This window comes from Malus domestica, chromosome 04, assembly GCF_042453785.1.
Source record: "Malus domestica chromosome 04, GDT2T_hap1".
NCBI classification, from domain to species: Eukaryota; Viridiplantae; Streptophyta; class Magnoliopsida; order Rosales; family Rosaceae; genus Malus; species Malus domestica.
The window spans coordinates 25,784,686-25,809,148 of NC_091664.1; the positions used below are offsets into that span (position 1 = coordinate 25,784,686).

Sequence of the window (24,463 nt, forward strand, 5' to 3'; positions counted from 1 at the left end):
CCATGGAATGATCTTGGTGATTGTATCTTAATAACTTTACGTTTCCCATTTCACTTCTCATCTCCTCAAATTGCTTTTCTGCATTTCCATAAAAAACTTGGCTCAGCTGCTCAGCAATTGCCTGAACTTTTCTTGCAACCTTCTCCATACTGTTGCTGCAAATCAATGAACAATAAAAGTTATGAACTTCACTAAACTTGGTTAATTGCAAATTCGGAATTTTCCAAGTCGTCACATGAATGTTTACTCGAGTTGCAATTCGCAGATTAAATTTTTGATGCAATGTGTCATCTTACTAATTAGTTGCAATTTTTCACCTACAGTTATAAACTCAATCAATTCTTTCGTGACAAGTTAAAGTTTCTACTACAACAAATTTCTTGGAAAAATTATGCGTATGCGAAAAATTACAAGTAATATTAGTGTTTAAGTGTTTTAGCTGAAATAAATCAATTCATTTTTTACTTGTTTTAATTAGAGCCATTGGATTACATTCCAAAATGAATGCTCTAGATTGAATGAGAGTTAACAATGTAGAGTGATAGTTGTAGCTATCTCATAGGATAGATGAAATGAATGGATGTGATGTATACTTTCGGTTATGAGAGAGAAAGTGTGAAAGTGCTATGTATTAACTTGCTATCGGTTATATTCCGATTGTGTGAAGAAGAAGAAATGAAATCAGTTCACTCCTCTCTGTGAATCCTCTTTCTAAAATATTCATTTTCTTTCTGAAATTCATAACCATCACTCTTCTCTGTAATCTAACAAGTAATTGTTAATTCACAGGACACAATAATTCAACAGCAAATTGAGACTCGGAGCAAAGTAGCAATTCGAGACGTTGTAACCAGAAGTTGTTAATGACACTCCGAAAAAGTCATCCTCTTAACTATTTCAGATTATTGTTTTACGTGCCAAAAACACTTCAATAAATAAGACTAGTGTTTCGGGGTGCTTAAGTACCAAAAGTCTCGATATCTTTTGTCCTCCCATACCTGTGGGCGCCATTTAATCTCCTCCCGATTCCCAATGCGTTCAACGAAGCGTTTCCCGATTACTCTGCCATTTCCGGAAACAGATTGGGCTTCCCGAACCACGGATCCCAACTCCTCGGCCAAAATCCCGTGATTGCGGATCCGAAACGCGCCGAACTGCTTGGCCGAGGCGAGAAGCCGGGCGACGGACTCGGCGGAGAGCGATCGGAAGTCGACGTCGGCGGGGAGTTCGTGATGAGCTCGGGGATCTGCAGTCACTTGTCGAGGAATTGGGTGAAGTTCTCGTTGGACGCAGAGCGGGAGCCTCTGCCTGTTGGGATCGGAGAGGGAGGTGGGACCGCCGTGGTGAAGCGGCTCTTGCCGCGCATTATAGCCATAGGGGCTTAGGATAGCAGCTAACTGAATCGGAGTGGCGATCAGTATTCAGTGGTGAGGTGGATTGATCAGTTCTTCATATGAAACATGAATGGGTGGCACCTTATTCTTTTATTTAATTTAATTGATTGCACGTTGGACGTCTTTACTTTTGGGTTCCAACACGATCAGTGGCGGATCCAGGAAATAATGTTTGGGGGGTCAATAAGGATAGCGCACGCAGCGCGCAATTTTTTTTAACAGAAACAGCATGCATATCGTCATCAAATTTATTGACCTGTTCTTACAAAAGGATTACCACACTTCTCCAAACCCCACTAAACAAGAGACGAAGGCAAGGCAAAACAGGGGAAATTAACCCAAAGCTTGAACAAAAGGTGACTAATGGCGAAAGAAATCGAATCACAGGCATCGAATCCTTCCGGTAAATGCAATACATACACTTACACACGAAGGGATTCAACCCTATGCAGCGAATTGAGTACCATCATCAAGTTTTGAGGCAGCTGCCTCGTCCAAAAACCACACCAACTTCCCTTTCAGTGGCTGGAGCACCGAACCTTGAACTTGACAGCATCCTTGGTTCTTTCAGACCTTTCGTCGAACACTTGGTGTGCAGCCAAGGGGTCTCACCAGCAGCTCCGAGGGGTCTCACCAACAGCTCCGAGGGGTCTCTAAGGTTGTTTCCATGGCTTCCAAGGGGTCGTGCGACCCCATTGACCCCACTGTGGATCCGCCACTGAACACGATCCTCACCGGATCTTTTTGGTGAGAATATTGAAGATCTGCAAATTGTATATCATGTGGTCAGTTTTTGTCAAGTATTATTTGTATTTAATTTTAAATAAAAATATTTAAAATAATTTATGATCACACGATGTACGATAAACGGACACGATTCACGAATCTTCGAGATCCTCACAAAGAGGATCCGGATTCTTTTGAGTTTGTGAGTTGTTAGTTTGGATTCTGAGGATTCTGAGGATTCTGAGGATTCTCACAAAGAGGACACGATTCACGAATCTTCGAGATCCTCGCCGAAATTTCTTTGTGAGGATTCTGAGGATTCTCTAATCATATACGTTCATCATATATCGTGCGGTCAGAAATTATTGTAATTTTTTTTATTTAAAATTGAATATAAACACTATCTAACAAAAATTGACCGCATAATATACGATGAACAGATGTGATTGAATGATCCCCATGTCCTCACAAAAAGGATCCGGCAAGGATCCTCTCTCGTTAGTTTGGTGTCATGGAACTTACGGGCCATAGTGGCGTTGGAGATGTTATTGGCTCAAATTTTGTGACGACTTATGTGAAATAGATTTATTATTGTTGTAAAAGTTATGTTTCGATAATATAATGTTATTGTATAACTCTCTATTTACATGACATTCTTTTATTGAATTAAACATTATGAACTCGTTCTGTGTAAGTAATCTCCCCATTACACAACTTAAAGTCTGTAACAATGGCTTATCGAGCTTGTAGGATCCTAAACGCTCTCTCCACATCCTTCCTGTAAGACTCTTGCCTCTGCGAAAATAATTTCTTCTTTGCACTATCGAGATGAGAATAACTTTTGATAAAGGTAGACCAACTAGGATAAATATCATTAGTTAGGTAGTAACCTAGCTCATACATATTATCATTTACCTTGTACCTCCATTATGGTGCCCATCCATTGACAACATCATCGAACAGAGGAGAAGATCAAAGAACGTTGATATCATTATTTGATCCAGGAACGCCGAAGAATGTGTGTCAAATCCATGTGACGCCACAGCCTCAAGCGCGATAGTTGGCTTGTTATGACGGCCCTTGAATTGGCTAGCCCAAGCATTAGGACAATTCTTCCATTCCCAATGCATACAATCGAGACTTCTTATCATGTTAGGGAAGGCTCTTTTGTCTGCCTTGCGTAGAAGCTTATTCAAATCTTCACGATTTGGCTTGCGGAGGTATATGGCTCCATATATGGCTTTAATTGCCTTACAGAAGTGCTTTAAGTTCTCAATAGCAGTAGTCTCCGCAAGTCGGCAATACTCATCAGTTGAGTCTGCAGAGCACCCACTAGCTAGCATCCGGATTGTAGATGTGAGCTTCTTATGAGGTGATAGACTTTGTCGGCCTACGACATCTATCTTCTTTGTAAAGTAGTGGTCATGATTGACAACTGCGTTCAAGATGCTTTAAAAAGTTTTCTCCTCATCCGAAACTGCCTCCGAAAATCATGAGTAGGATACCTCGAACGCTCGATGAAATAATCTTTCATCATTCGATCATGACACTTTTCTCTATCACGTTGCACAAATGAACGCCCCTGTGACAAAACCACGATAGCTAAATTCGGCATGGTGCTCATTTTGCATAAGCAAGTTTGCAAATTCGGCTTCTATGTTGATCATTTCTGCATCCGTATTGTCAAGGCTTGCTTGGTATTGTGCCATTTGCATTGCCAAGCTACTCATTCTTCTATCACCCATTGATAAGATATTGAGGATTTTTTGGAGACAAACACATTTTGAAAGTTGAAAGATTGGTGAATATGTTATGTGATGGTTTGATATTCAACCTGTGTTTACATAGAGGATGATTGAAGGTTTCAGTTTCATGTGTGTAGGTTTCAGTTTCATGCGTTTGATGTGTTTTGTATGTATTTAGTATTGGTTTCATGAGTGTCATGTGTTTCACATGTGTTGTGTGTGTGCTTCATCTCTATCGTGTGTTTTGTATGTCCTTCACATGTGTTTTGTATGTGCTTCATATGTATTTTGTGTTTATACATCTTTATCATGATTTTCATATTCTTCCATAGTGTTTCATAAGTTTCATGTATTGATTTAGTGATTTTTCAATATTTATTGAAATTTAAATATTTTTAAATTAAAATGTTCATAAAATTAATTTACGATAGTCTACATAATTTTTTTTAAGTTAATTTAAGAAAAAAATTAGCCTAAGTTCATTCTTTATAATCTGGGGCTAAAATTTTTGGCCAGAAGGGTTGAAGCTGTTTCTGGGCTAAAACCTAAATTTTCTGGGCTAAAAATTTTAGGTTTTAGCCCAAGGGTTAGAGATTGTCTAAGAACTTGTTCACTTCAAAATACATATATATAGAAAAGAAAAAAAAAACTTATATAAGAAGTGCACAATTAAATTTGAAGTGCCAATACGCAGCATACAATACCCTTCTTTATCTAGTTGACTATTCATGATTATCTTCTTTTTCATTTTATAATCTTTTTATAGTTTAGTAAATTGATTGACAAATTACAAATTTTTCATAAAAGAGAAGTTCACTCTGCAGAATTATGTTGCAGGTTCAAAAAAATCATAACCTACACTGGTTATTACCATGAACCATACAATTTTTCTTAAGGCTCGAATGTTTTAACAACCATTACTTTATTTACACACTAGTACATTGCAAGTGTAAGGAAACTTGTTACTGGCCTCCCAAGGAAACTATAACTGCTAGCTTCCTGGTGTTTGAAACCCAACGTTCTCAATTGTCCCAACAGTCTTAAACAACCGCCTCTTGTTTACCTCCTCCTCCAGTGACCGGTGCAACAATTGACTGCGCACGTCGATGAGTGATTGAATCTTGGGTAATTTCCTTTCCTGATGGTGATTCAATTTGTGAGGTCTCTGATTATCTAGTTGTGAATTGCATTGTTTGTAAGAATTTGCACCCCTGCTTTCTGAAGGACAAAACCGAGTAGATTTATGAGTAGCTTTTCCGAAGCTCACGTCATGGAGATCATCTTCATTGCCTGAGTAGTAATTTATGTTGGAGTAGTTGCAGGAGTCGAATGAACTCTGAGAACTTACATCATCATTCATAAACAAATCACCTACATTAAAAAAAATAGATCAAATACATTTGAAAAATATTAGACAAGCAAGACTTATTGAAGTAAATATTTTTTAATTTTTATATATGTACCGTGAAGCAAATTATGATTCTTGCAGTGAGATCTGAAAGAATGAAGAGAATTTTGGGATGAAGAGCACGAAGAGAATGAGTAGAAAGGATGATGGTTGAAACCAACATCATCGTCATCCTCTTCTTCATAGTTAAAGCTGTGCTGATGAGGATGATAATCTTTGGGTGAGCCCCATTTCTTGCAACCCGGAATCAAAGAAAATATCTCCTTTTCTATCATCCCTGCGATCTCTGGTGGTTCCCAGTCACTGATTTCTAATTCTTTCACCATCTCCGTTGCTACATCAATTGCAGTGTCATTCATGATGTCAAAGGGAAAGTATATGTTCCTAGCATTTTTCCCTGCCAAGGAAACATCACCAACACAGAAGGTTACATACTCTTAAACTTAAGGGTCTGTTTCAATCTGCTTGACCAGTTTATATAGTGCAACGTGTATATTAGGTTGAGGATTTACCGTCCAGATCAGAAATCCGAACTGTGAGAGAAATAGTATCATCCTCTGGATTCATTTTTCCAGTGATGATCATGTTTGTGCTTCTTTCCAAATCAACCTCAGCGGAAAAATGTAGCTCATCCTCCTCATCCCCCGCCTCCGCCACTGGATCATTATTACAAATTAACTTGGGAATTGAGATTCTTGGAGGGGACGCTAGCTCTACATCATCAGAGGCTAGAAAAGGGTCTAGCAATAGCTCGTGCGCTGGTAACCTCCTTGAAACATTCTCCAGACACTTCCCTACAAATCGTTGAGCCTCCAAATCTTCAATCTTGTAGAATGCGTTTGGTAGCTTCCCCTGCAAGCAAAAGTCACATAATATAGTGTAACGTAACATCACCCATTCACATTGCTAATCAAGTGAAGACAAAACTTACTGAAGTAACTTTCTTGTAAATTTGGGCAGGATTTGAGCACTCGCTATAGGGATATTCTGAAGTAAGCATTTCCAGCACACACATGCCAAAGGCATATATGTCTACTAGCTCATTGTATTCCTCATCATACAATTCAGGCGCCATAAACTCTGGTGTACCTAATGAAATAGAAGCAAATTAAAATTGAAAAAAAATTAGGAAGATAATCTGAGAGATCTAGTTTGATATCATTACCTATGACACTGTGGGCGTGTTGTGTACCACGAAGAATAGCAGCCAAGCCCAAATCACCAATCTTGACTTGCCCTAGATGGCCATTAACAAAGATGTTGTCACACTTGAGGTCTCTGTGAATCACAGGTGGATCAAGTCTGTGCAAATAAGCCAGACCACGTAAGATCTGCCGGGACCAATTTTTCACTGCACCAATATTCACTCGCTGGTACCTATGTCTGTACCTGTTTAAATTAATACCGGAGTGTGAATTGCTACCCTTACTTTTCGTGTGTGCGCTGAGAACTTAAAACTTAGAAGTTGGAGTTGCCATACTTCATGATCAACTACTACCTTAACATATTTAAGTCAGGTTGTGTGCAAATTAATTATAAGTTGTGGGGTTAATTAATTACTCTCTGAGAGTGCCGGAGGTGAACATTTCGGTGATGAAGTTGAAGGTTCGATGATTAACATCGATCCACGACTTGTAGTATTGGATGATGGAGTCATGCTTCAGGTTCTTGAGGAGGTGGACCTCGGAGTATAGGCGCTGAAGTTCGTCCGGCGAACTGAAGACATCATTAAGCTTGACTTGATTCCACGCCACCTCCATTCCGAGGACCTCATCAAATGCCTTGTAAACTGTCTTCATGGCTCCTTTGCCAAGCATTTCCCTGAACTGCTTGGAAAGAAAAATTAATTAAGAACACAAGGGCCCTCTTAATTAGCGCTAATGATCTGACCAATATTATCATCAAAATTAATATTCCATTTCCAAGTATTCATTGGAAGCATGTTTTACAAATTATGTTATTTTTCTTGGTCAAGACAAATTATTACCATTAAGCTTTGTATACATGATGGAAGACTGTTTCAGAAGAAAAAGTTTGGGAGCTCGGTAGCTTGATCGGCTCCAATATATTGCATCATCAAATAGGCATGCAGGACAAATTTAGGGTCGAATATAAAAGTCCATCAGGTTGCATCATCCAATTGGGCTAATTTAATAAAACTGATCGGATGACACATTTTCAATTTTAAATCAATTTAAATTAATATCATGTACAAATTAACATGACAGTTGACCCAGCAAACATAGGGAACTGACTTATTTAACCATCCATTTGGTTTATAAATTATATTCTGGTTCTTGTAAGTTATTGGTAAATGAAAATATGAACTTATGTTAATATTAATATTAATATTAACATGGACTCGTTTGGAGTGCTTTTAAAATGATTGAAACGTTTTTGGGAAAATTATTTTTGCGATCCAAAAGCACCTGGAGTAAGCACTTCAAGTGCTTATTGTATGAAGCACTTCAAGTGCCTTTTTAAGATTCAATTGTAATTTTACTAAGGATTAGTCCCGAAAACATTCACACCAAAAGTGCTTTCAGCCATTTTATAAGCACTCCTAAAAATTTAAATTTTGAACCAAGCTGACAGGTCAGTTTGTTCACAATTTACATATTTTACAAATCTTCAATTAAAAATAAAACTTTTTCACTAAATTGGCAATAAAACAGGTTAGTGCTCTGTTTAGTGTCTCCTTAGAAAAACGTTATTTTTTATTAAAGATTTGAGAAAAGTTTTATGCCTAGTTTTTAAAAAATTTATCATCATATGGTATCGAATTTAAAAACAAGGTAATTTTCTTGCATGCAGCTACATGTAAACCTTATTTCCTTTATAAATTTCCAGAAGAGTTTTGAAGAAAAACTCCATACAACTAGACATTATATTTCCCAAGCAACTCGTTAATTAAAGAACATATATAAAAAGTAGTAAATAAAAAAAAATAGTAAAAGGAACTTACTCGTCCATATCGACTTGATGGATCTGTTTCAACGTATGCAGGTGACTGTGGCCTGCCTCCCATGGCAGACCTTCTTCCGATCCGGCTGTTGTTCTTGTTCATGGTTAAGAACTAATCAAGCAAACCTCAGAAACTCTCCGACCACATACAAGTCCCAGCAGCTTTTCACTTTATTATATACTACGAGCGCAACGTATATACCTAGTAATTATAAACTTATAATTCAACTCTAACTAACTATAAGGCTTGTGGAAGACTTTTCCCTACGTGCTACGAAATCCGAGGCTTTCCCTCATGATTTTCATAGGAGAAGACTCTAAACAGCAACCAGAAAAGCCTCGAGTAATCAACGCTGAGCATGATCCAAGCCATTTCCACAACACCAAGCGGACGTTCGTAGTTTTTAGTAACCATTTGTGTAGAAGATGGAGGTGTGCCAAGGAATTTAAATATAGAGGAAGAGTAGAGAGTTATATCCGATTCTAATCAAAGATTTTTTTTTTTTTTTTCAGAAAAGACAGACTAACTGGAGCAAACTGTTGAGCTGTAGCCTGTAGGGTGTGGTGGGGAAGAGAGAATAATATTTGTCAACTAATGGGACTGGAAATTAATTGAACCTAGCTTGTGGAGGAGGACTATTTTCCCAATAATTTCTAAAAATTTAGAGTATCAAATGATCATATGTAGGACTTTAGCATGGAACTGGAAAATTAATCCTGAACTTGAAAAATCGGTGGCTGTGCTTTGATGGTTCCATTTGTGGATGTAGAAAAAACCCTAATATCAATCAGAACTGTGGAAACAAAAATTGATATTTGATTTGTTTGAGAGACTCTTGAGTTTGGAAAGATATGGGAACCTTGCAAATTTTGCAAACAACAATAATATGGATAGAAAAAAAGAAGATTGTGGTGGAAAAACGTTGGGGTGGGTTCATGTTATAAAAGAAAATAGGAAGGACATTTTTTGGGGTTTTTTTTTTTTTAGTAAATTGTAGTAATGGTTTTTTAACTTTTACTCAATTGGAGCAATGGTCCTTCAACTAAAAATTCATTACCATTGGCCCCTCAACTCATCAAAACGTGCAGATATGGTCCATCAACTAAAAATTCATTACCATTGGTCCCTCAACTTTAATACAACTGGAGAAATAATCCCTCAACTTTAATACAATTAAAGCAATGGTCCCTCAACTTTAATCCAATTGTAGCAATGATCCTTCCAACATAACTCATTTTGACAAAATTTTGACGAAGTTGACAAAAAAGATCATAGTTAGTTACACGTTTTGACCCCAATTGTAGCAATGGTTTTTCCAATATAACTTATTTTGACAAAATTCTAACGAAGTTGATGAACATGACCATAGCTACACATTTTGATGAATTGAGGGACCAATAGTAATGAATTTTTAGTTGAGGAATAATTACTCCAATTTGATTATAGTTGAATGACCATTGCTACAATTTACTCTTTTTTTTTCTTTGTTCTTTGTTTTTTGTATTGGGGTGTGATATCCACACATCCTATTTTACTTCTCACACACATTTTTAATTTTCAATCGTCGGATCGGATGAATTGAAGAAGATCAACGGACAGAAATCATCAAGAAGTGTGTGAGAAGTAAAATGGGATGTGTGAATAGCATACCCCTTTCGTATGGGTCCCCATTTGACGGAGCTGACGGAAGTTGAAGGAGTCCAAATTAACTCCAAAAGAAAACAGTAACATAATTGCTGACAGTGTTAACTGGTTTATATTGTTTATTATTGGATTAACAAGTGTTTGCTTGTATTGGGAGTGGGTTCGACAGTGGAGAGAGTTTGGAGGATGGTGACTGTGTTTAAGGAGGATCCGAGGATGAGGAAGGAGGGACGGAAGAGGGATTGAGGGGAGACGGGAGCAGTTTCTGGGGAGAAAGGAAGAAACAATTTTTTTTATTATTAATTTTAATTTTTAAATAAAAAATTAATAATTTACCCAAAACTAATTAATTTTATTTCAAAAGAGTGGGCCTGCTCTTACCACGTCATTATGTTTTATTGCAATATTTAAAATATGAAGTATAAGATTATAGTTTGATTTATATAATTGAGGTAATTTTGTATAATTTATCTTAAAATAAAAAGTATAGTAGAAATTCTAAGTTAAAATTATTTAAAATTAAAATTAAAATTTAGGGCATGTGGTCGATTGCTCCTATAATTAAAAAACAAAACCTTTTCTAACAAAAAAATTTGAAATTTTCTCTTTAAACCTGAATAAGTCTAGGCAAGCACGTGGTGGTTATGGTTTTCTTCATCAGACTAGTGCGTCATGGATTCTCGCTCTTTTCCCTCCCTTTAGAGTAGTTTAAACTAAGAATATCGCTTGATTTCAAATAAAATAAAAAATATCCCAGGCAAAGAAGAGGTCTCAGGAAAAAGAGAGGATAAAACATTACATTAAACAAGAAATGAATGAAAACTAAGAGAAATTAAGAAATTTCCGGCGCTTGCACACTGTTGATTGTTGAATGTTTCCTGTTTCTGCATCACCCAAACATTTTAGTTCGATAAATATGAACCATTTGCATTGCCCCCGCACAATCAGCATTAATAGCTGGAAGGCTACAATACTAGCCTCAAATCCAAATTCGTCAAAAATTAATCATGATTTTATGTGAATGCTCTCCTCAGATATTTTCTCGTGAAACTGATTCACCACATGATAAGTATCTAACAGACAGATAATATATTACTTAAACACATTATGATCATCATCTACGTAATTAGTGCCGCCAATGACACTAAATATTGGTTTATACGCGATACGAAAGGACAAAAATTAACATATGATTTCAAATTTAGGGATCATATGATTTCAAATTTAGGGATAATACTCTTAGCCACTTGCATGTGAATGCCCATAATTCTATATAATAGTGGACTATAACCTGATTTATCTACGGACCGCTGTCTATTTAATATTCCCGTCTTTTTTTAATTATAAGTTTATAGCCGGCTCTGTGTAGATATTCTCCAAAAGATGATGTGCAAGTTTGTAAACCAAATCTTTTTCGTTTGATTTTTTCTCTTTTTCCAAAGGCCAAATCTTACCTTTCTTTTTCAAAGGCCAAATCTCACCACACCAAATTGGCTCTACCATGCCATTGCTAGGGGAACAAGATATCTCGATACCCCAAAGTCGACCAAGTGGAAGCCAAAAATATGGTGATAGGGATAGGGTAGGTCCCTAAAGCAGATTAAAAGGGCAAATAATTAGCCGTCCAAAAGGCAAATGTGTAGAGCAAACTGCCCTTTTGCACCACTGAGTAGACAAAAAAAAAAGTTAATCCGCATCTGTGTAATTAAAGCGATTCTGAATACAAGTTACATCAAACATCAGCAACAATATTTTGAACAGCGTTAGTACATTTACCCGCAGGGGCAATGGCGAGAACAAAACCTGGGGAAAAACGATTAACCAACCAACCTATACACGAACTACTCACTCGGTGCAGAGCACAGCTATCGGGATTTTTAAAGGGTGTAAAACTTATAACTTGAAATGTACAAATGGCTTCCAACAAGCAGAATATCTAACTCCATATGTAACGCTTCCAAAAAATAACTGCGGCAGAGAACAGGCTCAATCCGGTATGTTAGCAATTACTGTAAACACTCTTTCATTCTTCTGACCTTATAGATAATTCTCACGCTGCTGTCAGGTCGATAAAGGTGGGAAATCTTCTTCATCTTTCAAACGGTATGATTGTGGAGCAATCCTACAAGTCCAAGAACAAAAGGTTAAACGGAGTCCTATCTGTGTTCCCTATCGGTGGCTAAGAATTCTTAGCAACGACAATGGAATTATAATACCTGTTAGGATCCGTAACCAACTCATCTTTTGTCAACTGCATCTTTGGTGATGACTGGCCACTACCCGAGTTTTGAACGAACGATGAGCCAGCATTTGTATGTTTGCCATTTGCATGTCCCTCTTGTGGGGCATGCCCCAATGCCCCAAATTCTATAACTTTCTCAGAGGAATGCATTGAACCATTCACATTAGGGTGTACTTTCCTTCTAGGGGAACCAGTGGAGCTATCTGCGGACCCAGATTTCCCCCCACCTTTATGAAGAGACATTTGTAGTTGTGACATATCACGACTGCTTCTGTCAGACGTATAATTCTCTAGAGGTGGTATCATGGCATGGCCATTGTTACGAGGAGACTTTGGCGGTGCTTGATTTCTTCCCCTTGGCGTCACAGGCCTATCTCTGAAATGGTTCTGCAAAATTTTATGCATAAAAGCACTTCAGCTAAAAAGGTCCAGCGACTGAAACATTTAGCCGAAAAGAGAAACTGCAAACGGCCACCAGATTGACAAAAATCTGGCCCTTAAAAAATTATGACTTCAAAAACAAGAAATTTCAGAAGCTTAGAATGAGTAGTACCGTATTGGGAAAGTAAGTTCCGGTTCCTCGTGGCTTTGGCATCTCCTCCCTGCCAAAGCCTGTGCCGTTAGGCAACATTGGTGGGTTCATCGGATAGAATGGTGGTCTAGGGACAACACCATTGACACTCATCTGGGAAAATGCATTCTGCCTGTGCTGCACTGACTCTCGAGTTACATCCCATGGCTTCTTGCCTTGAAACTGTGGGTGCACCAGAGGTGGCGCCATGGGAGGAATCGCCACATTTAGCTCACAATCATAACACCAACGCCCATAGTTCAGACTACGTAAATGACTCTCGTAATCCCCACTCAGATCTGTTACATAGTTAGAAGGTTTGGGACTTCCAGTAGTGCCACTTGACATTGGATAATAACTAGGATAGAAGTCTTCAGAGGAACACACAACAGCGCTCAACCGTGACGGATGGCGCTTAGATCCAACAGGAGATGGAACTTCCTGATTACCACCCAACTGATTCTCATCCTGGTTACTGACCAAAGTATCAGCTGAACCAAAGCTTTCTGGCAATAGCTGATCTTGGTTTCCAGTGCTAATGTCTCCATTTTCAGTTGACGAGTGAGAGGAACAGAGATGAGGTGCATGCTCTACTTTACCTAAAAGAGATATACTCACTTCACAACTGGACGGCAAAGGACTTTGAGCATCATTTGAAATTATAAGACCTTGAAATCTGGAGGTAGCAAGGTCTTTTGCATCCCCTATAAGACGGTTTTCGGAAACAGCAATTCCATTTGGGGAACTGTCCTCGTCCAATAACATTGTTGGGGATGCAACCTTCATGCTTTCATGTGCTCCATTAACATCTTGATCAGGTTTCATATCATTTTCATGTGGTCTAGTCACACCTTGACCAGGTATATGACCACTTGCAACTTTACCATTCCATGAATCATGATTTAACCCACATTCCCCAATCACGCCAATAGAATAGGCAGATTCCGAATCATGAATTGTCTGATCTTCTTGTGACTCTGTACCTACCAATAATGGCACACTACCATACCCATCATTTATGGACCATGGGACAGGATCTTGGACATCAGGCCTTTGTCCGCCTCCATGTCTGTCCAATGTGTTAGCGAAAAACTTTCGGATCTCATCATCTACGTTTACTTCTGGCTGAGAAAGAAAGCGCCCTAGTTTACGAGCACCATATGTGAAAGCACTTCTTATTCGGTAAAAGTTCCCTGTATTTAGGATTGCAGGTTACATCAACTAATCCATACAAAAATTCCTCCAGAAAATACAGAAAAACAAAACGGGAGGACTATAGGGAAATTAATTCACCTTTACTCACACTTCGGCCAAGGTTGTTATTGTCTTTAAGCGGATCAACTATGTTAAGATGCTTTGGTTGAAATGTTCTATGGTTTGTCTCATATCCTCTTGAAGGAACTGAGAACCTTTCCACACATCCCTTGAGAAAATCATTACTCAGTAATAGATCACCGCCACCATTTTCTGGCGTCTCAGCTGCAAAATTGACAGCAAAGAATCTCACTTAAATACATTTACCCATACAGCATGGCGCCAAGACAAAAAAATGTTGCTCACCCAAGAGTTCTGGAAGAGAAGATATACGAACAGGACCACTCAAGCTGATACAATAGCTATCCCAATCAAATTTACTAAAGTAGTCCAAGAATTTATATAGGACCTATAGAACATTAAACAGAGAGTTAAATTTATGTCATAGATATGGAGGATACTAGTGCTAAAGCGTTAGAGCACTCACCGCTAGAGGACCATTCAAAGATGAATGGAAGAGGTGGAAGATATACAGAACCAAAGTCTCCAAAGCATATGTCGAAATCAAACCATGATGGGCACCAAGAATCCGGCTCTCATAATAGCACCAGGCCTTAATTAGTATAATACTGCGTTTAAAAAGATGGTCTTTGCCAATGAGGCGATCAACCTATGCAATAAGAAGCATCATGGATATGATTAGGGAAGCTAAATAACAAGGGACATAAATTCCAAAAAATCACAAACCACTCAGGTCACCAAAGGCATACCATAAGATCAAAAGTAAAACTATGACTTGAAAACGATAGAAGAGGGTGGAGTCACCACTCAACAGAGTACCAATTGAATACCGTTCAAGGTTATTCAATTCATATGTAAGAAATCGAACTTCATTTTCAGTTCAGCTCTGTATGAATGACTACCTGCTCAAGAAAGCATAGTGTGCATAGCCCTCCTAACTGATTGAAGGAAATATCGACCACAATATTTTGCACAAGGCACTTTACAAGTTTGACCTGCCAGAACAAAACCAAATACTCTTTACAAAGGAAAATCAAAAGTTGAGTTAACTAGAATCAAAATAATTACTAATGACATAGACGTACGTAGTAATTTAATTTAAAGGAAAAGCAAGTTACACAACATAAACTCAACCCAAAAACTTTACTAGACAAACATGGCAGCGTCAACGCTAAGCTGTAACTTCTACCTATCATCATTCTAATAAAGTTAAGGGGTAAAAGCTAAAACCTCTGCCCGAATCAACTGCACATCTTTAACCATAAACTCAGCAGCCATATTTTTATCTTCCCTTTCAAGGACAGCGCAGACGTCATTGGCCAGCGCCTCCTCAACATTCATACCACCAAAAGCAGTCAAATCAATATCTCCATCAGGCAAATAGGTCTTTAGAGGTACAGACCCAAATGGGAAAACCTGCAACAATTTAAGTAAAATCAATACGCCGCATGGTTACACCCCCTCCACTTCCCCCCTAAAATATCAAATAGGGTCATGACATCATAAGTTTGTGATCGAAAAGACCATTCCCGAGTTAGAGAAAAATCAAATAATATATTGAGAAACTGAATATGCAAACACCCAACTCACTCAAAGTAAAAATCTTCAAAGCTAAACCGCATTACATTAGCTATTCACAAAAATTGTAGATATAATTGCGGATTTAAGTAAAGTTTCGAGCTAATCATACAAACGATGTTAAACCATTGAACCAATGAACTATATTAGTTATAAACTAAACTCAAGGTCCAAGTCTTGTGCAGCTAAAGCAAGACATTTTCGACCTTTCGAACAATACAATCAAATTTCAGGGCTTTAATTATTACCATACAGATTAAACTAAAAGTGCATTAATCTTCTGTCCAACATTAACCTGTGATTCTTAAACAAAACAAAAACAAAAAAAACAAAAATCCTTTGCAGCCCCAATACATCGTACGGCACTAAAATCAACTTCTTTCATTCACATTCGTTTGTACTTACGGAATACGTACGTATTTGGTACGTATAAAAATACTGACCTCGCAACCAAGAGAACTTTTGATGAGCCTCTGAACGTAATCAATGACCGCCTTCCTCCTCCTCTCGGACACGTCAGTGGTCTGAACCTGCGCTATGACGCGCTGCGTCGCCTCCTCCGCCCGCAGCCAGTACTCGGCGCTAATGGCCGCCGCCGCAGCCGCCGCGGCCTGTTGATTCGATGAAGATTGGGACGAAGGTGATGACGACAACGACGAGGACGAAGAAGCCCTCTCCGTCTCCTCCAACACGGCGCCGTTCGGTTCAGGCGACCAATCCCGAAGATCGCCCATGAAATAACAAAATTTACAGAAAAATTACAGGAAAACCGAACCGGAAATCCTCACGCCGGTTGACCGTACAACCATAACGACGACACCAACTGCGGTGTCGGAGAATTGAAAAAATCGAAGGTTCGATGTTGGGCGATCAGATTGTCCAGATTGCTACGCGCGGTTGTGCAAAACGACGGTGTGGTTAGAACGAAACGACTTGCAATTTGCGGTTGGGGGAAGACGAAGTGGTTAATAATTTTTATTTTTAAAATTTTTAAATTTCTCTGATGGAGGATTAATATGTACGAGTGAGTTTGTCGATTTTCTGTTTTTTTTTTTTTTTTTTTTTTTTTGAGGTTTTTATTTGTATTTATTTATTTTTCAATTTTCGGTCGGTTTTTAGTTTTTGTTTTTTTCAGAGAAAACTATAAAAAATCAAAACGAATCTGTAATCTTTGTCGTTTGCCGATCTCCCTCTTCTTTCTTCCGTTCACACTTCCTTCTTATGGAAAGTGTTTTTTCTTTTGCTAATTTACCTTTTCAGCCGGCAAACGTCGACGTTTTACCCTCCAAGTTTGAAAGAGTTTGGGTGCAACTCGGTCGGATTGTACAAAGTTGTGAGATTGACTTAATTATAAATTACTTTTATACGACTCGATATTACAATTTTAAAGCATTTGAGCTATAAATCAGGTTTGATTTGCGCAAGCAAGGGCTCAACCCAACCTAACCAGAAAAAATAATCTGGTTATTCGAGTTCGGGTGAGTGTAGATTGACATAGTCCAAGTTGCAGCAACATTATTTTCTTTCCATTTTGTTATTTTGACAATACGATATTCAAAACTATTTTAGTTTTAACTCTTTCCAATAATTTAGATATGATTTTGTTTGCAACTTTACAAGATGCTATTTTGTGCGGCTGAACAAATACTAAAAAAGAAGTCCTTGTGACTCATTGCATAAGATTTGGGGTTTGAACATAATCTTATTACAATTTTAACGTATTAGGACGGAGGTAATAAAATGGCTCAATCCTTGCCACGACTTTTGCCTTCCCTTTGTCCTTTCTTTTCTTGCTAAAGTTTCTCCTCCACTTCACTTGATGTACCATATTCAATTTGATTATAAGCGATATTTTATACTAATTTATAATGAAGAAAGTATGATGGCTAGAATCTGAAATGCAATGGGTTAAAACGGAAGACATTAACAATCATGTCAATACAACAATCTGCACTAAATGAGAAGATTTTAAACCTGAGACACAATAAGTTGAAAAAAAAAAAGAAAGACGCTAACTATTAAGATAATGTACCACTTACATATACTCTAAACCAAATTTTCTTTCTTTATTTGTCTCTACTAGGTGGATGAAACAATATATGTCACCTAGTATTCTTACATTATTATATAATATTATTCGAAATGCTATTAATTTGTTAGAAATGGTGATTGATTCGTATAAGTTCCAGGGGAATGAGTGGTCCAAGGAGAAGCAACGTAGAGAATCAACTAGAGTCTAGACTCCTAGAGTGCCCCAACCAACCAAGAAGTCCACGTGGACCATTTAGTAATCTTTAAGACATTTGGTCCAAAATTAAACCAAAAAGGGACATTAGGTCCAAAATTAACTAAAATCCACGTGTTAACCAACTAAGATGGGAAAATATCAAGTGGAGACTGTTAATTTTTTGGCTCTTTGTATTCGTTTAAAAATGCTTTTAAAATGACTGAAGGCGTTTTTGGTGAAATTGTTTTTTAATATGAAAAACACTTCAAATGTTTTCTACAAGAAGCACCAGTTAATTGCTTCTTGCAAGAAGAACTTCAAGTGTTTTTTCAAGATTCACTTGCCTTTTTACGAATGATTGGTTTCAAAAACACTTTCAATCATTTTAAAAGTATTTCCAAACGAACTATTTATCTACAATGCATATTAGAAGTAGCATATAAACATGAGAAAAAGAAAACTTTATTCGTACGTGTTAAACTGAGATTTGTTTGCTAAAAAGAATGAATTCTTACATTAAAGAAGTCAAGCAATATTTGTTACTTTCAAGATTGTAGTTTAATGCTCATCAGTCATTACAATTCAATTACAATGAGTAAAATCGTGATCGTTTAATTGGTTAAGAATATTTACTCTTCTCCTCGATGTCTTGAGTCCAATTTCGTCTCAAACAAAAAAAATTCACAAAAAATATATTATTTGTAAATAAATAAAGTACTAGGACAAATTCCGTTGAATGTTATTTTTTTAACTCAAAAAAATGTTAGTTTGGTATATTTACACCAATAAATAAATAAAACTGTGTGGGTATCCAGAGCAATTTTATTCAAACTCCAAACCCTAGGCCCATATGTAACTTTCCTATATGTTTTGGGCCTGACCCAAATTCTCCAAACTCCAAACCCGAAATAATAATTCCTTCACATTTCTGCCCGGCGACTGCATCACCTGCAACCTCCAGTCTCCAACTTCATAAGATCGAGTCAAAGTTTCAGAGCGATAGAAATTACAAGATGGCGGGAAGTGGAAGGGGGTCGAGATTTTCACTCCTGCTGCTCCCTCTGTTGATTTCTTTCTCCATGCTGCCCTGCATATCTGCCGCTTACAAGCCAGGCGACATCGTGCCCATGAGCAAGATGGGCCTTTATCACTCTGTCCGTACTCTCTCTCTCTAGAATATTTATTCAATTTCGGCTCAATTTTAATGGGTTTTGTTCAAATTTAATGGGTTCTGTTAAATTTTTAATGGGTTTTGTGCAATTTCGCGGTTTCAGATGAAAACCGAATGGCACGATATGATCGGTCGACACTGCCCAATTTTTGCCGTGAATCGTGAGGTAAATATAGGGTTTATTTTTTGGTGATTTTACATGGTTAGTAAATTTTTGTGGTGTATAAATATGTAGGTGTTAGTTCCTCTAGTGAAGCCGATGGGCTATACAGGAGCTGATGCTTATAAAATGTGAGTATAATTAAGGCTTTAAAGTTTCGTCTTTTGATTCAAATTTTGTTTCTTTGCTGTGTATTATCAGTTTTAGATTGTAAACAATGGGAATCAGCTAAACTATCTGTATAAGCAAGGGCGAAATGTTTCGCAATCGAGATATTGTTTTGTAATTTGAGAATTTCAAGTTTGGAGTTTGGTAGCTGAATTTACTTTGTTTGTACTTTGCAATTGAATGTGCAAAACCTCGGATTATAATGTTACTAATAAATTAACAGTTGTTCGTCGAATTTCCTTTTGACACCCAATTCACGTTTAGCAGTGAATTAGTATTGTTATGAACATTTCTGGTCAAATTCATATTTACAGAGAGCTTTTTGTGCAGATCATTTCAAGTTGGGAGAGAAAAGTTTTTAGTACCTTGGCTTTTTGTGATAAATCGTAAAAGTTCCGAGGTCCCAATGATTGATGTCCATTTGGTAAGTCATGATTTATGAGCGTTTCAACATATGTACGATGCCACATCTTTTGAGAAATTGGAAAATAGTGGCTTACTGGGATAGCTTCTTTTAGATGCAAACACTTGATTCTGTAACGTTATATCTGTTAGAAAAACTAGTTATATGGAAAGGATAGAAGTTATTTTCTGTATTTTCTATTGAACTAATCTGTTATTGTGGTCAAATTATATGCAATACAGAGGTATTCAGGAAGTGATTTGCATGGTGTCACTGCTAAAGTTGTGGATATGCCTCACCACTGTACGTATTGCCATTTTGCTCATTCCGTAATCTAGTTCAATAATTTTCTTTATCATAGTGAACCTAGCTGGCTCTTTGGAAGGGATTGTCTTGTAACATAGGCACTTTATGCGTTTATCATGTTTTTGGTTAGTTTAGTTTCTTCACCATTTAGGTCAGTCTAAATGAAAGCAGGGAATAGGACTTCTCTGATTGTCATTGATATAGTTTTGAGTCTTAATATCATTTTCGGACACAAAAAAAGGCACCTATAGTTCGAGTTTATTTTGCTATTGTTCAAGGAGTTCTTATAACCGTTGTGGATTGTTCTGTCCTGAGCAGATGTAGAAATCCATCCGGATGTTCGTAAACAATTTTGGGATGCTCAGCACTGGCCAAAGCATGTGTTGGTCAGATATACATGGTCAGTTTCACCTTCACTTATCTTTTAGCTATGGATTTGTGTAAATCTTGGGGTTTTGGAATTTTCACTTTGTGAGATGTGACATAATCTTGTTGTTACAGGGAGGAGCAATCAGAGATAGACGTGACATCTGGATTTTATGTACTGTTTGGATCGGGTAAAAAATCAGTGCTTCATTATGCTCATTGTGTATTCATTATCCTATTCCTACCTGCAAGCCTATCTTCTATCCAACTGTTTATAGAACATGCATTTCTTTGATGCTTTACGATATCCAAATCCAATACGATCCATGCATAAATTAAATGCGAGACCACCTCAATGTAGAGCTTTTCTGACACTATAGCTACTAAATGTTTTCATGCATTCAACAGGTCTCATGCTTTCTTTTATTCTGTCGATATACATTTTGCAATCATCACGGGACAAGTTAGCAAGGTAATATTCAGAAACATTGGGCTACTTTGTTGCCTAGAAACTAGACTTTATGAACAAGCTAAGTTTCGATCACTGTTGCGCGGGTATTCATGCTTTGCTCTACCTATTTGTCTGGTAATGTGGAATTTTGTTATTCTATCCAGGTTTGTGAGGGAGAGAGTCGCAGAAAGCAACATGCCTGCTGGAGGTGTGGCAAAGGTTGAATGATAGAACACCATTGAAAGCGTCGATATATTGTCTGCATGTGCAACTCAGTCCGAAAGAGAGTGAAATTGGTTGGGGTAGGTACAAATTACAATGCAGTGAACGCGTATGTTGTTATCTGAATTCACTCTCGATCTCCAATCTCTCTAGAAGAAGAAAGCTGAATGAGCCTGGTCCGAGATTTAACTAATCAGATTGATATGTAGGTCATAAACGTTTCTTTGTAAACTCTCACAGATGTACCTCTAGAATATTTATAATTTGTTTTTAATCTAACAAATCAACTTGCATATTGAAGCAGCAATGCCGTACATAATAAATTAGCCTCACTAGATAAAGAAAATCTTGGATTTATATTTTTTCCAACGCAATATTCTAAACTACTCTAATTTATCGGGCAGGAATTCAGACTCAAATTCTCGTCAACTGGCCTAATTTTACACCTGCGAGAATCTCGGTTACATACGTGAAGGATTATTTATCGTGGGTTGGTGAACGAAGTTGACAGGGTGGTAAGGGTTTGTCACGAACACTTCATACAAATGTGTATACAGAAAATATTCCTTGGCGTGCTTCAATAACCGATCAAACATGTCGGTAGAACAGCATGGAAGCATGAGAGGTTCTTCATCTTCGCAATCGAATTCCTGCCCCGATTCCCGTAATAATTTGACGATGAACGCTTCGAATATTGGATTCGAGAAATACTTCTCCGGAACTTCATATCTTGTCTTCTCTTCGCCCACATATACAATTACTGTCTCGATATTTGGATCATGAACGGGAACAAATCGTTCGTGTGATTTGTTCTCGAACAGCATCCTTAAACCTAACAACTTTCGGAAGAGAGTGGCGATTTTCTTAACAGGGTGGAACATTAGTGAAGACATGATTGTTGTTGTTGGAAAGAAATAGTCTGAGAGAGTGAGAGTTATATAGTATTTGTACGTGCTGGAGAACTACTACTCCTACTGGGATATGGATTTCCTGATACAATCATTAATCTGATCAAAAGGCGGCTGGAGTACATGCGATCGTGAGCGATTATTTAATCATGATGTGGAGATTAAGTAATTCCGATCAAACACAGATTATAGTAGTTTTAGTTGGCCCTTAATTTTCCACACAATGAAGACTGGTTCGTAAGCCCCCGTGGGATAGTAGTCCGACTGTCCGGTTCTCTTCCTTCCCTTCCATGAAAAAAAAGAACTATTTTTTTAAGGCTAAATTTTTGTACGGTCCCCATGGTGATACCATTCTTTTAATGTGACCCTCGCGATGAAAATGTTGTTAACTCAACCATCATGATGAGGTCCGTTGTCAATTGGTGTCCAAACCTAAAATTATGTTAGTTTCCATTAAATAAGCACATGTGAGTCTCATGTGTAGAGGTTAAAGTCTTCTAATCAAACAAATTTAGAAACCCAAGGCATTTGTCGTTGATTTGGTGATGGATCCTGCTGAAATATGGAGGACCTTTTTCTTCTCTTCTCCATCAGCTGGCGGTGGATTCTGTGGAAACAAACACATCCATTGCTTTTGGTCGATGTTTATGACTTTTTCGTGTTACTTGTTTTTTTTTCCTGGGTGAGATAAGTTCCCTGGTATAGGTTTGCTTCTTGTCTTGCGACCGAAAAATATATTCATGCCTCTATTTAAGGAAAACTAACGGAAGTTTAAGTTTTGGCTTCAATAGCTAACGGAACTCACCACAAGGGTTTAATTAATAATTTTTTCATCACGAGGGCCACAGTAAAAGTGTGGTATCACCACAGAAACCAAAATAAAAAAAATATAGCTGTTTTCCAATATATAAAGAAAGACCAGTTTTTAAATATGGGTTTGATAAGCAGTTCAAGTTTTAGTTTTCATTTAAACAAATGAACCGTTTTTTGCACTTCAAAAATCTCATCTTGCATATTTCATAAGTGTAGTTTTCTTTCTAAATATGGAAAGTTTTGAGTGCAAAATGAAAATTTTAGAGTACCAATAACAATTGTCTAAAACAATTGAAAGTTAAAATCTTAAAGCTACTTTCGTAAGTTTTCATAATTTAGTTTGAATTTAAAATCAATTTTATCAAACAGTCCTAAGTTGCATCAAGAAGGAAAAAAAATGATAATTTCTTAATGCAGCAAATATATTTATCGTATGTGTAGATATTTCTGGAATTTTTCAAGTCGATACGATAATGATTTATTGATAATGTGTAGACAATTCCAATTTCAATGATTTTTCGACCTCCATATAATAGAGGGTTTGCAGCATCTGTTTAAAATTAATTTAATTAACTTGATCATAATCAATCAAAGTTAATCAAGCTAATTTCTTGGCAAAAACAATCAATTAAATTCAGAATTTAGCTATAATACTTACATATATTTTATACAATCAATCACCATCTCAATTGTCAGATGATGATTGTATTAAATACAGATATTCACATGAATTATAACTACCATCAAATGGTAATTATATAAAATACATGTAACCATGGTAGAAAAAAAACAAATTAGCCGCCGAAGATTGGTTGTAGGCCAACCATAACGACGAATTGCCATCAGTGGCATTTGGGGAAGCCAAGGAGACGCACAACCTCGACTTGGGGAAGGAGACGACCAAAACGTCTTCGTTTTTGGGTCTGGGTTCTAGACTCGTCGGCTCAGCGTACACGGTGCAATTATGGTTTTAATTATTCTTTTTTTTTCTTTCCACGCACGTATGTAATTAAATAATCCAAGTTCAAATCAGAATAATCTATTGCAAACATTGCAAGATATATACTTCGAAATTGAAATATGGTTCATGTTTCATGGGATGGTTAACATGCATAAAGGTTTATAGAACTTTGACAAAGATAAAGTTTTAGATGCTACTTGGATTATGATCGCAAATTAAGACACTGTTTGACTTGATCTTCTCTCTAGAGAGATAATTCGTGCTGATAATGTGTTGAATTGCACACTCCCCTCATAGTCCTATGCCTTAATTTGGTAAGCTTTACTTGTTGCACAAGTGATACAAATCGTAAAGAATTAGATATCCCAAATCCTATTAGAATCTTACTCCTTGATTTATACAATCACATTTGTAAAAGAATATTAACTAAACAAAAAGCTAATTGTTAGCATATAATTTGCCGTCGGCAAGTATATGATTAAATAGGTAATGGGTATATTAGTGCTAATTATATATAGTTGTTCAACTTATATCCACCAATAAGATCGACCAAAGTTTATAATTATTTGGTGCGCAAAAGAACTAGCACATTAGTGTGAGGCCAATTTTGTCCCTTTCTGTCTCCTCTTAATTTCTCTGAGAGACAAGCAAAGAAAGCATGCATGTATCGTGAAAAAAAAACAGAGAAAAACATCGAAGGATATATATACAGAGTGTATATCGATAGCTACTGCATATCTTTCTTTCGTGCCCGATATT

The 24,463-nt window shown here is 37.2% G+C and overlaps 3 protein-coding genes and 1 long non-coding RNA gene across 5 annotated transcripts; 1 reads left to right on the forward strand and 3 right to left on the reverse strand.

Annotated features, from left to right (window-relative positions):
- Positions 1–41: 41 nt before the first annotated feature.
- LOC139195340 (uncharacterized) lies at positions 42–1,136 on the reverse strand. Its single transcript, XR_011580171.1, has 2 exons — positions 999–1,136; positions 42–155 (listed from the first exon to the last, which is right to left on the reverse strand). It is a non-coding gene; the product is annotated as an uncharacterized lncRNA (long non-coding RNA).
- Positions 1,137–4,644: 3,508 nt separating this feature from the next.
- On the reverse strand, positions 4,645–9,151 carry LOC103433745 (probable serine/threonine-protein kinase WNK5). Its single transcript, XM_008372024.3, has 7 exons — positions 8,239–9,151; positions 6,834–7,099; positions 6,439–6,662; positions 6,205–6,362; positions 5,786–6,125; positions 5,329–5,670; positions 4,645–5,236 (listed from the first exon to the last, which is right to left on the reverse strand). Exons 1-7 carry the CDS (start codon positions 8,338–8,340, stop codon positions 4,857–4,859), a joined length of 1,812 nt encoding a protein of 603 aa, XP_008370246.3. The 5' UTR covers positions 8,341–9,151; the 3' UTR covers positions 4,645–4,856.
- Positions 9,152–11,563: 2,412 nt separating this feature from the next.
- On the reverse strand, positions 11,564–16,595 carry LOC103434029 (uncharacterized). 2 transcript variants are annotated; one of them, XM_008372340.4, is made up of 9 exons: positions 15,992–16,595; positions 15,201–15,386; positions 14,873–14,965; positions 14,437–14,619; positions 14,256–14,358; positions 13,989–14,174; positions 12,678–13,888; positions 12,099–12,511; positions 11,564–12,004 (listed from the first exon to the last, which is right to left on the reverse strand). In XM_008372340.4, the coding sequence occupies exons 1-9, from the start codon at positions 16,280–16,282 to the stop codon at positions 11,944–11,946; spliced, it is 2,727 nt and encodes a 908-aa protein (XP_008370562.4). In that variant the 5' UTR covers positions 16,283–16,595; the 3' UTR covers positions 11,564–11,943. The 2 variants fall into 2 exon arrangements, with proteins under 2 accessions (XP_008370562.4, XP_028957158.2); XM_029101325.2 differs by lacking the exon at positions 15,201–15,386 and having other exon boundaries at positions 15,992–16,515.
- A 2,071-nt stretch (positions 16,596–18,666) lies between these two features.
- On the forward strand, positions 18,667–21,322 carry LOC103433746 (uncharacterized). Its single transcript, XM_008372025.4, has 9 exons — positions 18,667–18,929; positions 19,050–19,112; positions 19,182–19,237; positions 19,605–19,698; positions 19,920–19,980; positions 20,302–20,383; positions 20,485–20,540; positions 20,758–20,821; positions 20,965–21,322. The coding sequence occupies exons 1-9, from the start codon at positions 18,789–18,791 to the stop codon at positions 21,026–21,028; spliced, it is 681 nt and encodes a 226-aa protein (XP_008370247.3). The 5' UTR covers positions 18,667–18,788; the 3' UTR covers positions 21,029–21,322.
- The last annotated feature ends 3,141 nt before the right edge of the window (positions 21,323–24,463 follow it).